The 13,831-nt window shown below is 58.0% G+C and overlaps 1 protein-coding gene across 1 annotated transcript in view; it reads left to right on the forward strand.

Annotated features, from left to right (window-relative positions):
• LOC116827587 (alpha-2-macroglobulin-like protein 1) overlaps positions 1-13,831 on the forward strand; it is a 68,508-nt gene that overhangs the window by 6,831 nt on the left and 47,846 nt on the right. Inside the window, 6 exon segments of the mRNA XM_075059817.1 lie at positions 5,603-5,767; positions 6,313-6,543; positions 9,381-9,444; positions 9,587-9,732; positions 10,983-11,132; positions 12,058-12,246. Coding sequence (XP_074915918.1) covers positions 5,603-5,767; positions 6,313-6,543; positions 9,381-9,444; positions 9,587-9,732; positions 10,983-11,132; positions 12,058-12,246 — 945 coding nt within the window.

Raw genomic sequence — 13,831 nt, forward strand, 5'->3', positions numbered from 1 at the left:
GACAGACACTCTAAGTGCCTGTATTGTCTGGGTTCACAGACACACGTAGGGAGCAGTGCAGGGACTTCAGAGCCCTCCCCAGATGGACTGTGAAATCCAGGGAGACTAGACTGAAGGGATTTCTCCTGGAGAAGTCTAGGAGGCCAGGCTCAGTCCTGAAGAGATGCAGGATCCTCCTAGGACCGATCACCCTTGGGTAAAAGTTCCCTGGCAACCATATCTTCCACCTCTAAGGCTGTGCCTGTTCCGGTTAGCGACCTCGAGTGTGATGGACGCCATCTGCCAAGGAGCACGGGAGTAGATCTCCTCGGGTACCTGCTACATCTTCTCTTTCTGTGTCACTTGAGAAGGGCAGCTTGAGGCCAATCCCTAGTCCCTCTGGTGCCCAGAAAGCAGGAGTCCTGAGTCCTTGGTTCCACTGCTGGCTCATCCCTTGGTGCCCAGAGAGGATTTCACTTGGTGGTGGCCTCTCAGCACCACTGCTTGCAGCACAGTCATTGCTGCTGGTGCTGCTGTGAGTGCTTTCGGCACCACTGTTTGCTTCACCGACACATCCCCAGAGCTCTCACCTTCATTGCCCCAGGTGCCGCTCTCCTTGGCGCCTTTGCTACCCGCACTGTGGCACGGATGTCCCATTTCCTGCACTCAGCATCCATTGCACGGGTCCTTCTGCGTCGCTGCTGACAGTGCTGGATCTCATTTTGCGTCTTGCACTGACAGGCACAGCACCAGGCGACTGGACTGTTTCTGAACTCCCAGACGCTCCTTTGTTGGCTCCTTGAGGAGCAATAGGGGAGATTTTAAAGGCCCCAGTAAGAAAAGCCACGCCTAGCAGTCAGGGTTCCTGGCCTAGTGGGAGGGGGGAAGCAGTAGACTCGATATATCCTGTTTGTAGTAAGGCTTTTGACATCCTCATAAGCAAACTAGGGAAACGTGGTCTACGTCGGGGTTCTCAGCCTTTTCCTTTCTGAGCCCCCCCACCCCCAACATGCTGTAAAAACTCCACAGCCCACCTGTGCCACAGCAACTGATTTTCTGCATATAAAAGCCAGGGCAGGCGTGAAGGGGTAGCAAGCAGGGCAATCGCCCCATGTGGTGGGGCTGCAGCCCTCTGCCCTGGGCCACAGCATGTCTAACACTGGCCCCGCTTGGTGGACCCCCTGAAACCTGCTCACGGCCCCCAGGAGGCCCTGACCCCCTGGTTGAAAATCACTGGTCTAAATGAAATTACTGTAAGGTTGGTGCACAACTGGTTAAAACCCCCATACTCAAGGGGTAGTTATCAGTAGTTTGCTGCACTCTGGGAAGATGTGTCTAGTGGGTCCCCCAGGGGTCAGTCCTCGTTCCGGTACTACTCAGTATTGTCATTAAAGACTAGGACAATGGAATGGAGAGTGTGCTTCTAAAATGTGTGGATGACACCACGCAGAGAGGGGATCCTAGCGCTTTGGAGGCAGGATTAGAATTGGTCTGAAATCAACAAGATAAAATTAATTAAAGACCAGTGTGAGGCAGTACACTTAGGAAAACAACGAGGAGTCCGGTGGCACCTTAAAGGCTAAGAGATTTATTTGGGCCTAAGCTTTCATGGCTAAAAACCCCGCTTCTTCAGATGCATGGAGTGAAAATGAGAGATGCAGCATTCTTACACTGATACATGGAGAGAAGGGAGTTACCTCACAAGTGGAGAACCAGTGTTGACAGTAGCGTGACCAGATAGGAAGTGTGAAAAATCAGGATGGGGTTGGGGGGTTATATGAGCCTATATAAGAAAAAGCCCCCAAAATCGTCACTGTCCCTATAAAATCGGGACATCTGGTCACCCTAGTTGACAGAGCCAATTCAATCAGGGTGGGTGTGGTCCACTCCCAATAATTGATGAGGAGGTGTCAATACCAAGAGAGGGAAAGTTGCTTTTGCAGTGAGCCAGCCACTTCCAGGCCCTATTCAAGCCCAAATTAATGGTGTTAAATTTGCAAATGAATTGTAGCTCTACAGTTTCTCTTTGAAGTCTGTTTCTGCAGTTTTTTGTTGAAGGATGGCTGCTTTTAAATCTGTTATAGAGTGTCCAGGGAGACTGAAGTGTTCTCCTACTGGCCTTTGTTTTGTGTCCCTTTATTCTTTTGCGTAGAGACAGTCTGGTTTGGCCAATGTACATGGCAGAGGGGCATTGCTGGCACATGATGGCATATTCACATTGGTAGATGTGCAGGTGAATGTGCCCCTGATGATATGGCCCATGTGGTTGGGTCCTCTGATGGTGTCAGTAGAGTAGATATGGGGACAAGGTAGGCAACAGGGTTTGTTACAGGGATTGGTTCCTGGGTTGGTGTTTCTGTGGTGTGGTGCGTAGTTGCTGGTGAGTATTTGCTTCAGGTTGGGGGGCTGTCTGTAAGCGAGGACTGGCCTGCCTCCCAAGATCTGTGAGAGTGAGGGATCGTTTTCCAGGATAGGTTGTAGATCGTTGATGATGCGCTGAAGAGGTTTAAATTGTGGGCAGGGCTGGGTTAACTTTTTGTGGGCCCAATGCCAAACATATTTGTCGGCCCCCCTTGGAAATGATTGTACAAGGGGTTGGGGGTAAAAGCACAGTGGGGCAGGAGCTAGGGTTGGTCCCTGGAGCAAAGGAGGGGCCAGGGGTAAACTGCAAGCGCAGCAGGGCTGGGGAGGGTGTAAACAGGATCCCTCCGCCCCTGCCCACATAGAGCGGGTCCCTGCCTGGTTCTGGCCCATTCTCTTTGTCTCTCTGTGCACTGAGCTGCACCTCCTCCCGCAGCAGCAGGACAGGTTCTCTTCTAGCCCTCTGCGGTGGGTGTTGGGAGTGGGAGGAGCGGTGGCTAGTGTGGTTACTCCTATGACCAGACATTTAGTTTCCAGTCAGCACTGCTAACCGGACACCCAGGTCCCGTTTTCTACTGGAGTTTCCAGTCTAAAACTGGATACCTGGCAACAGGGCTGCCAGAAAAGCCTGAGGGGGGGAGAAGGGCAAGCAATCATTTTTAAAAGTGAGAGGGCTAAGCTTTAGGCGGGGTGGGGGCAAGTGGTGGGTGGGCTGGGGAGTGGAGAGGAGCTAGTGGGAAGGGCCATGTCTGCTGTACTGCCCAGGTAGGTTAGAGACTAGGGGGATCAACAGACATGGTATCCCCAGCACAGGTGACGTGACAACCAGTGGTGGATTCAGAGTTAGTGGGGCCCCCCCAGCCCTGTGCTCAGCTTCATTTTTGGGGCCCCTCCTTGGGACCCAGCCAAGAAAAAGAACATTCTCTTATCTCCCCCACCCCTGTTTTTCATTCTTTTTTTCTTCATCCTCCTCCTATAAGTAATAGCAAGTAAATGAAAATAAAGTGAGGTCCCTTGATTGTTCTTGTAGTTTGGCTTATTTTTCCACAGACCACTTGAAACTCGCAGAGAGTCTTGAAGGACCACTGAGTGATCTTTTCAAATATTGTAAGAAAAGTTGGGGTTTGGGGTCTGGCCAGGAGATAGGGCGAGGAAGGGGGCTGAGGGTTGGGGCAGGAGGTTTGAGTGTGGAGCATGTACCTGGGGCAGCTCCTGTTTGGTGTGAGGGGTGCAGGTGGGAATGGGGAGGGGGTACAAAGCTCATGTTTGGTGCTCAAGATGGCGGGTGGGGATGGCTGGAGGGTGCAGGGGTCAAGGGCAGGGGGCTGTGGGGGGTGGGAATGCAGAAGTCCATGGGGAGGGGGGCTGGGGTATGTATGGGGGGTCCAAAGGCAGTCAAGGGAGAGGCTGGGGAGGGGTGTGGTGGGGGAACAGGGGTCAGGTGAGCAGCAGCGCTGGGGATTGGGCTGGGGTCGAGTGGGGGTGCTCTACGCAAGGGGGCGGGAGGGGGTATGCTCTGATTCCAAGCCCCGTCCCCAAGAGGCCCCACCCCCACCTCTCACCTCCAGGAGGCAATGAGCCTGCTGAGGCTCCGCTCTTCCCCCTCCCTCCTGCCTACGGAAACAGTGATTCGGCGCAGGGAGGTAGGGGAGGGCCAGGAATGTCAGCAAGGCTGGGGTGAAAGCGGGAAAGGGGAGCGTTGGCTTGCCACTAGAGCCTGCCCTGCGCAGAGGAGCCCCAGGAGCCGCAGCATCAAGCTTCTGCCCTCCACAGGATGAGAAGCAGGCGGGGGGCGGAAGAGAGCATGTTCCAGCCGGAGCCCCTTTGAAGCTTGGCGCCCAGCGCCATGGCACCAGTGGCACCCATGAGTACAATTCCGGTACTTAGGTTAGGGGCAGTAGTGACGGCTAGTGTTGTTCTGTTATTGTCCTTGTTGTCCTGCTTGTAGTGGTGATTTCGGTTACCCCCGTCTGCTCTGTCAATCTGTTTCCTCACTACTTTCCCCAGGGGGGTATTGTAGTTTTAAGAAAACTCTTGATGAGAGATCTTGTAGGTGTTGGTCTCTGTCTGAGGGATGGAGCGAATGCAGTTGTATCTTAGGGCTTGGCTTAAGACAATGATCGTGTGTGTCCTGGATTGCAGGCTGGAGGCATGTAGGTAGTAAGCCATGAGTGGTTTCCAGTATAGGGAGTGTGTTTATTGACCATACACAATATTTGCACTGTAGTGTCCAGGAAGAGGAATCTCTTATGTGGCTGTGGGCAGGCTTGAGGTTTGATGGTGTGGTGGGAATTGTTTGAAAATCCAGGTGGAATCTTCAAGGACCTCCTTCCCATGGGTCGCATATGATGAACCTGTACTTAGGAAGTCAGAAATCAAATAAAACAAACTACAATGAGGAACATCTGGCCTAGATGATAGTGCGTGTGCTGGAAAGGATCTGGGAGGAATAGCCCATCAGTCCTCTGGAGCACCCCTGTAGTGTCTCCTCTGGACAACTCACAGAGTGCCAGGCCTGCTGCTGCCCAAAGTGACCAATGCACTCACAGCTTACTGAGTTAATCTAGAGATCCCGAGCTCCCAAGGGAGGCATTCCAGGGGTGCAGGCACAACCAATGGACACCTGGTGGCTAATGTCATTCAGATCTTCTCGGTGGCATGGGCATTATGCATTCTACCAGAAGCGGAGCACATATAGACACCACGTTTCGAAGAACGCTAGTTACCTTGCCATTGTATGATGTGCTGTGCACACACCTACATTTACCCAAGGCAGATTATCGTATTGTATTCTCGGCAGGTGCCCAGCCTAGAAAAGGCGTGGGACACTTTGTCAAAGGATGATCATGAAGAAGATCTCAGGATGGCAATCTAGCGCCATCAGTTTTGATTGTCTCTGAACTACTGGCCCACCCCCACAGAACAACGTTATTTCTACACAAGGGCCTGCAGGTGGGGTGAGCACGTCTGGGGGATGGGGAAGGGAGGGCTCAGTCAAGGGGTCAGCCAACCTGTTACCCCTCAGTGCTCACCCCAGCACCCCGAGCTATTCCAGTCCTGCCCCAACATCTTCCCAGATCTGCCAGTGCCCCTCAGTCCTCACCCCAACACCCATCCCAGCCCTGGGCTTTCCCAGAGCATCTCAGGGCTGGACTGCACTGTCCCTTTATTCCCCTGCCAGCTCTTTAGACCCATGTGGGCAACACGCTCCAGGAGTCTGGTCCCCTGAGTTATGCCTCTCCCCCTTTCTCTCCCGGCTCAGATGCTCCTGAAGGCGGCAGGTGGCTCTGCACTGAAGAATGAGAAGCTGCAGCTCTTTGTTAGCTCTGGGAATGAGAATAAGAACCAGACCTTCCTGACGGACGAGTCTGGCAGAGCCTCCTTCAAGCTGGACACCTCCGGCTGGACCGGGTCGGTCACTCTGAGGGTAAGTGACGGGCCTCCAAGCCCCAGTGGGGCCCCTGATCTCCAGCCTCTGTTGTTGTGTCTGTGATTGTTGATGTTTATTGCAGTGGTGCCTAATGAGCAGCCAGGATCGGGGCCCCATGGTGCTGGGTGCTGCACACACTCAGCATAGCAAACAGCCCTGCCCGAAGCGCCTGCAGGCTGAATAGCCACGACAGACAGTGGGGGCGGGGGAGACGCAGAACCCCCCAGCAGAGCAATCAATGGGGTGACGCAAACAGCATCTTAGTGCCACCACTTGTCTTCTCGTTAATATTTGGGGTGGGATTTAGTTAGGAAGGTTGCCCCCTTCGGGCAGCTCAACTCAGGGGCTGCCCCATTGCTGCTGTCGGGCTGCCCCATTGGAACCACTGGGGTTTTCCATGTCATTCTTACAGACACTAGGCAAGGGGCCATGGGGGTGAACTCAGCCGGCAGCATCAGAGCCTGGCCTGCCCTGGCTGCATCCCTGTCCTGTGCTGGGAGCGCTGCACCCCAGCGAGCCCTATCGCTCTCTCTATTCCCCAGGGGCACTTCAAGCAGGTGAATCGCAGTGCTGAGCATGACAGAGTCTCTCCCAGTTACTTGGATGCCCCTCATTACCTGAAGCCCTTCTACTCCAAGAGCCAGAGTTTCCTGAAGATCCGCTGGCTGGGAGGGGTGCTGCCCTGTGACCAGGCCCAGCAGCTCCAGGTGGATTACATCATTGCTAGGGAGGTCCTGGGGAACGAGTCCAGGAGCCTGGATTTCATCTTCCTGGTGAGTGGGGAATTGAACGGTTCCTTTGAATTACAAGGGCGGGGCTAGATCAGGACAAGGCTTTTCTCCTTTCCCCACTAGGGGCTCTGGTTCCAATCTGGCCCCAGAGCGGAGGCTGGCTGGCCTGGGGGGGGCTGGGGAGTGGGATACCTGCCTGAATGTTCCTTCTTGCACCCCCACCTCTGCTGGCTCAGTCTGGGGGAGGAGAGGCCTCACCCTGCCCTGACTCCAGCCTGCGTGGCCATCCCCACATCAGGGCGTCTGTCAGCCCCCTGTACAGCATCAGCTTGTGACCCAGTGTGCCTGGGGCAGCTCTCACTGGAAATGCCAAGGGCAGGGCAGGCTGCAAAAAGAAGAGCAGATTCTCCCAAAACTGATGGTTCACACAGAAGTTGGACTCACCAACCAGACGCAAACTGCTCCTGATCCCCTGCGCTGGTTATCTAGAAGCTAAAAAAGAAATCGCACAGCCCCCTCTACTGCATTCCAGTTCTCTGACTCCCCATCAGCACCTACATCCAGTACAGTGAGAAATCATTTAAAACCTCTGCTCACTGTACAAAATTTTCTTCTGGCCCTAAAGGGTCACCCATGCCACCAGGCCAATATTAGTTTGTATCTTACTCAAAATACCCCACTGCCAGCCAGTCCTTTAGTGTCTGAAACAAAAGGCTTGTTATAAGGGAAAAAGAGAGAACAAAAATAGAGTTGTTAAATGGTAAAACAATCACATACACACAGAGACGTCAAAGTCCATAGATCAGGTTCTGAGCAGTACTGGTGAGTTGCTGGCTTGAAAGTCCCTCTGGAACAGATCCCCAGCTTGGATGGGTCATTCAGTCCTTTGCTCAGAGCTTCGTTTGTAGAAAAGTTGCTCCAGAGGAAAGAAGCAGGAATGGAGACAAAATGGAGAAGATGCAGTTGCCCTTTATATTCCTTTTGCCATGCGGCTGGTACTTCCTTTGTCCCAAACACAAGCTGCCCAGCACGTGGCATGGAAAAGCCTTAGAGTTCTCTGTCCGCCAGCCTGCCCTTACGTGCCTTGCTGGCTCGTAAGATGTATCCCCTAGTTCAGAGGTGGGCACACTATGTCCCACGGGGCACACCTGGCCTGCGGTACCATCCTGCCTGGCCCCTGAGTCCTGGCCCAGGAGGCTTGTCCCTGGCCCCTTCCCTGCTGTCCCCCATCCCCCACAGCCTTAGCTCGCTTGCTGCACCGCCAGCACAATGCTCTGAGCAGCGGGGCTGTTAGCTCCTGGGGCAGCGCAGCTGCAGAGCCCAACCTGACCCGGTCTCTGTCCTGCGCAGTGGCGGCGTGGCCCGGCTCCAGCTGGGCGGTGCAGCTGTAGGACTGCCAGCCACCAGTGCTCTGGGTGGTGCGGTACGAGGGCAGGGAGCTGGGGGGGGTTGGATAGAGGGCAGGGGAGTTCGGGGGGGTGTCAGGGAAGTGGATGGTGGTTGGGGAGGAAACGGGGTTGGATGGGGCAGAGATCCCAGGGGGGCAGTCAGGAAGGGGGAGATTGGAAGGGGCAGGAGGGGGACAGGGAGAAGGGGTGGTTGGATGGGGCAGGAGTCCCAGGGGCGCTGTCAGGAATGAGAGGATGGGTGGGGGACCAGGGATGGTCAGGGGATAGGGAGCAGGCGTGTGTGGATGGGACAGGAGTTCCGGCTCAGGGGGAGGGAGCAGATAGGGTGTGGGGGCCGGGCCACGCCCCCCTCCCCTAACTGGCCCTCCATACAATTTACAAAACCCAATGCAGCCCTCAGGCCAAAAAGTTTGCCTGCCCCTGCCCTAGTTCCTGTCAATGGGTTCACTGTCGGGCTGATGACCCGTGATGGGCCATCGAACAGGCTTGGCAGTGCTGCTGCCAATCTGTCTGGGGGTGTATAGTGGGGTGGTCACCCTGCTCATGCCCTGAAGGGCTTAACACAGCCCTGGGGAGGGCTGTGGCTGGGGAAAGGCTGATTGGGGGAAGCAGCCACAGGTGGGGCCACGCTCCAATCAGGCCATAGCTGGCCCTTCTGAGAGGGCTGAGGGCCAGCGACTGGAGACACTCTCTCTTTAGCTCCTTGGAGAGAGAAGGACCTGGCTGCCTGGGAGGCTGAGCAGGGTACTAGGCTGGAGCAGGGCTAGGGAAGGGCAGAGGGAGCTGGGAGCTCCAGCCTAGCAAAGGCCCAGGCTGCAGGCTGAGTTAAGGGCCCACAAAAGGGTACTAAGGCTGCAGAGGGGCAGCCCAGGAATAGGCAGAGGCAGCAGGTCCAAACCTCTCTTGTCGATGATGAGTGGTTTACAGGCTGTCATCTGCCCCAGGGAGTGGGGGCTAGATCGTGACCGGCAGTAGCCACTGAGGCAAGGTGGGGATAGGGGGCTAGAGGTTCCCCTGGCGGGGGGAGACCCATACAGAGGGGGTATTGTGGTGAGCAGAAATCCTGGTAAAAGGCACCAGGGTCTGGGAAGGACGCGATGCCAGCGGCAGGCGAGACACTGGCTGCAAAGGGCGCTCCAGGCTGGAAAGAACTAATGCCCTGGACAACCAGCAGGAGGTGCTGCGCCGGTAAGTCGTCACCCCCGTCACAGTGTGTCATCCAGAACCACAGCCTGAGTTTAGAAATCTAGATGTACCACACAGACCTGGAGCACAATACAAAGGTGACACAAAGATAGAAACAAGATCCTCATACTTGGCAAATCGCAGCATTTCCACAGACACCCTCCCTGGCATTTCTGGCCAGATTCCCTGCAATTTTATAACGTTGGTATCAACAATCCCATAAAGTGTCTCCCAGACTCCACACAGCGTCACACAGCTCAGTGACTCCTGTCTCCTCCTCCGCAGGTCGTGGCCAAGGGAGCCATCGCCAGGGTCCTCCACAAGGGGCTGGACCTCAGGGAGGGGGCTGGTAAGTGGTGGGGGAGGGGTCTGTGCAGATAGGGGTGCCCAGGGAGTGATTGGGGATTGAGCCCCCTGAGCAGGGGCCGGGCTGGGGGAGGGGGTTCTGCTGGCCGGGCCTGACTTCCCCTGGGTGTTTCCCACCGTCCTAGGGCTGAAGGGCTCCTTCTCTGTGGAGCTGCCCATCGGCGCTGACCTGGCGCCCGCTGCCACGGTGCTGGGTTACACGGTGCTGCCCGATGGCGAGATGGCTGCCGACAGCGCCCGACTGCATGTGGCCAAGTGCTTCCCAAACAAGGTGAGCCTGGGGCTCAGGGCGGAGGAGGCTCTGGGGTGGGGGAATCGCTCCCTGCCTTGTAACCGGAGCCCTGATCAGAGGCATCGCTGGGTGCCCCTGGCCCCTCCCTTCCCGGCCTTACAGCAGCGCCAGGGTGGTTGCGGCAGTGCCAGCTCTGGTGAATTGCTCACTAGCCATTTCGCCCCCGCCTGCAGGCGTTCCCGCGGTGACGGGAAGAGCTCCGGCCCCCGCACAATGGAGGAGCAGGTGCCTGCCCTCCCCTATCCCATTCCGCTCTCCCTGGCCCCAGAGAGTACCTGCTCCCCCAACCCCTTCCTGCCTCTCCCAGCCACCCTGCTTCCCCCGCGGACTCAGCCTCTCACTCCGGGCCCAGCAGGTACCTGCTCCCTGCCTGCCCCACCCTCGCCTCCCTGTCCCCAGCTCCCCAGAGCTCCTGCTTCTGTCCCTCTCATTCCACTGACCAGGACCCGGCCCCTCCCCGGCCCACTCTGGGCTCCCCAACAGGAACCTGCCGGCCTGAGCCCTCCCCACTCCCCAGTCTCCACAGCCACTTGCTCCCCCACCCCCCAGAACTTCTGCCACCTCAACCCTACCCAGTGCCCATCCTCCAACCCGCGCCTGCCCCTGCTCAGCCGGGGAGATTCCTGGGGCGGGGGGGGCAGGATATGATGGTCTGAGCCCCCTTCCCCTCTGGAGGCTTGCAGGGTGGCCAGCTGGCCATATTTCTCTAGAGGGCTTCTAAGGGGCCGCTGCCCCTCCAGTCGAATGGGGCACAAGTGTGACCCTTCTGCCCCAGCCCCCAACCTGGGGAGGCAGAGTACTGTTACCTGGTGGCATTTCAATGCCCCCCCGGCAACTGGCATCTGCTTGGTATTGGAAGGGGCAGAGGGAGGGGGAGCAGAGAAGCCAGAGGACAGACTGCAGCCCAGGGCTTCAGGGGTCTGACTAATGAGTTTTATCTGGTGGGGCTAGTGATCCCGTCGTATCCCTACCCCCCTGCACCTCCTAACCCTCCTCCCGCCCCTCCGTGAGGTGTCTGTGAATAACTACAGCTCCCTGAGCCATCCCACGGGGGCACTGAATGAGCCTGGGCTGCCTCAACCCCCCACCCCAGCACTGACTCCCAAAGCCCCAGCCCTTCAGCCAGCAGGGCCTGGGGCCAGAGTGACACTCGGTGCCTGCCCCCCGGGCCTCCTCCTCCTGCCCCGGGGGTCTCTCCCTCTCCCCTGTGACGCGCTGTTCCTTGCCAGGTGAAGCTGGCCTTCTCGCAGGACCGGGCCCTGCCGGGCTCAGAGCTCCAGCTGCGGCTGCAGGCTGCCCCCGGGTCCCTGTGCGCCGTCCGCGCCGTGGATCAGAGCGTGCAGCTCATGAAGCCCGAGGCCGAGCTCAGCGTTGATACGGTGAGTCCAGAGCAGCTCGACCACTCGCCCAGCCTCTCCAGACGAGTCCTCCCCCCTCGCAGAGAGGGTGATGCACGGCCGCTGGGGGACACCCCTCGAGGCCACCTCTCCCCAGTCTCAGGGCTGCTCCAATGGCACTTGTCACCCCCTAACTCTGGGGAGTCCCCGCTTGCCTTGTCTGTTTTCCCACCAGCCCTTGCTGTGCCCCCCTCCTGGCACCCCTCCCCCCCAGCTCCGGCTGGGAACATGAAGCTTGGAGCTGAGATAATGGCCGGGGTAACCGAAGCTCACTCTCCAGGGCAGAGCTGGTCCCCAGGGGCGGGGGCAGGAGAATTCCTTGCCCCCATGTACAGCAGCGGACAACTGGCCAGGTGCATTGTGGGAGTTGTCCCTGCCCGGGTGACAATATGGAATTGCACTCAGCCCGTCACTGGCGCCTGCCGTCCAGGGGCTCATGTGCTCTGCACACGACGAGTGGAGCTTCCCAAGCCCTGTGGGGCAGCAGGAGATGGGACTCGATGAGCTGGGACTGAGTCGTGTCCGTGTGAACGATGGCCCCAGGGCCAGCCACCGAGGCGGCCCCTCTGTGATCCGGACAGAGTGGGGGATGGACGCTAAGAGCCATTTGCTGCCCTATGGCGAGAAGGGGCATCTGCCCTCCCCCTGCGCCAGGTTCTCCTAGGGCGTTGGGAGCCACAAGTCGCTCTCCTAGGGCTGCGGGGGAGGAGGTGCAGGGACAGACGCCCACATGGGGGATGAGAGTGGGTGCTGGGCAGGATGTGGGGAGGTGTCCAGGCTAGAGATGAGGCTGGGGCGACAGCGGAGGTTTGTGGGGTGATGTGTTAGTGGGAGGAGGGGCAGGAGCTGGCTCTGGGGTAGCTCGTGTCTTGGTTTCATGGCTGATGTTGTCTGTGTTTGTCTTTAGGTCTATAACCTGCTCCCGTATTTTCCCAGAGGAGACTATCCCGCCGCAGTGCGAGAGCCTGTGTTATGTGGTGTTTCGGGTGCTCAAGGAATAGTTCATCACTGCCACGCCTTAGGTCCCAGCTGGAGGTGTCGCAGAGGGATTAGCAGCTGGACTCCCACACTGACTAATGCCTACAGCCTGTTTAAGGTAGGGTTGGGCCTGGCCAGGCCTCACACTCCTCTAGCCTGAAAGGACTAAACTGGCTCAGATGTGCCCAGAGCTGCTGGCATCCAGGGGTGAATCCCACCAAATGGTCCGGTCTGTTCTAATGAATCCCCAGGGATGCTCCTAGCAAACTCAGGTCTGGGATACACCTCCCCAGCCACCTTCAGACATGGCCCAGGCCCTGGGACAGATCCCCGGCATATCCAGGGAGCAGGAACGCCCCATCCCGCTCCACTCCTGGGCACAGGGATATTACCTGCGGGGCTGGCAGCGCCACCTCCAGTTACGGTTCTCTGGCACTTCCCGGGAGGTCGCCCTGGGGTCAGGGAGGTGCCCTTTGCTTTCCCCATGACATGCAGCCCCCATTTGGATGCATGGGAAACTCCTGGGAATGACAGGATCCATATGCCCAGCAGAGGCTTGGAGTTTGGCAGCATTATTCTGCGAGGAATCCCTCTGCACCGCGCCTGCTCCATCCCCTCCTACGTGCCGACTGGCCTGCGCGCGCCTTCGCCACAGAGCGACTGAGCCTGCTCCAGCTGGGGCCACAGGGGCAGAGCAGGATTTTCCTGAAATGGCTCCTCCGGCCAGCAGGACCTGCGGTGGCACCGGGTGTGGGAACGGAGCTCCCGGAGATGGTGCCTCTGATGCTCCCAGTGCTCCCCTGCTCGTCCAAGGCAGCCTGGAGAAGGAGGAAGCCACCTGAGTGAAATGTGCAAGGGGTAGGGGGTGCAGAGGAGACAAGGGAGGTGGGGGATGGGTGTGGAGGGGTTAAGGAAGGGGTGGAGGATAGGTGCGGAGTGGTGCAGAGGGGGTGGGGGATTGTTGCGAAGGGGGTAAGGAAGAGGTGGAGGATAGGTGCGGAGGGGTGCAGAGGGGGTCGGGGATGGGTGAGGAGGGGATAAGGAAGGGGTGGGGGATGGGTGCAGATGGGGCAAGAAGGGGGTGGTAGAATGGGTGAGGAGGGGTTGGGGGGATGGCATCTTGCCCCGCCCGAGGGAGGGAAGGATGACGTCCTCCCAAAGCCCTCAGGGGCTGAGAGTCAGGAGACTGGGACTCTGTCCCAGCTGGGGGCTGTTCTGAGTGCTGGCAGCCTCCCCAGGGCCTGGGAGCCCAATCAGAAGGCCATAGTGGAATGGGCCAGGACTCGCCCTCCCCCTGCCAGCACCTGTACAGATGCTGCTGCGAGGGGAGCTTGGGGAGCACGTCTAGCCCCATGGGCCGGTGCTGCACATTGCACGGGGGGCGGCAGCTCTGCTCGAGCGGAGGTTGAGTGTCGCTGGCTGTTTAAAGAGGAGTGTCCGAGTGCTCTGATATCCACAGCCTGGCCTGAGATTTGCTGTGCCTCATGGCAGGGCAGGGTGGGGCTAGTGGGCCACATGTGGGGTCATTTGAGCGGGGGGCCCCAAGATTCAGCCTCCCTCATGAAACGGGTTTACATGACCGCCCGGTTCTCATCAGCTCTGATGGCTGGGGGTGACCTGAATGGAGGCCCCAGAGAGTGGGAAGCAATGTGCAGCCAGGCTGGGGCTCTGTGGAGCCAGCGGGTTTGCAGGTAGTCTGGTGT

The sequence above is a fragment of the Chelonoidis abingdonii genome, chromosome 21 (assembly GCF_003597395.2).
Source record: "Chelonoidis abingdonii isolate Lonesome George chromosome 21, CheloAbing_2.0, whole genome shotgun sequence".
Lineage (NCBI taxonomy): Eukaryota > Metazoa > Chordata > Testudines > Testudinidae > Chelonoidis > Chelonoidis abingdonii.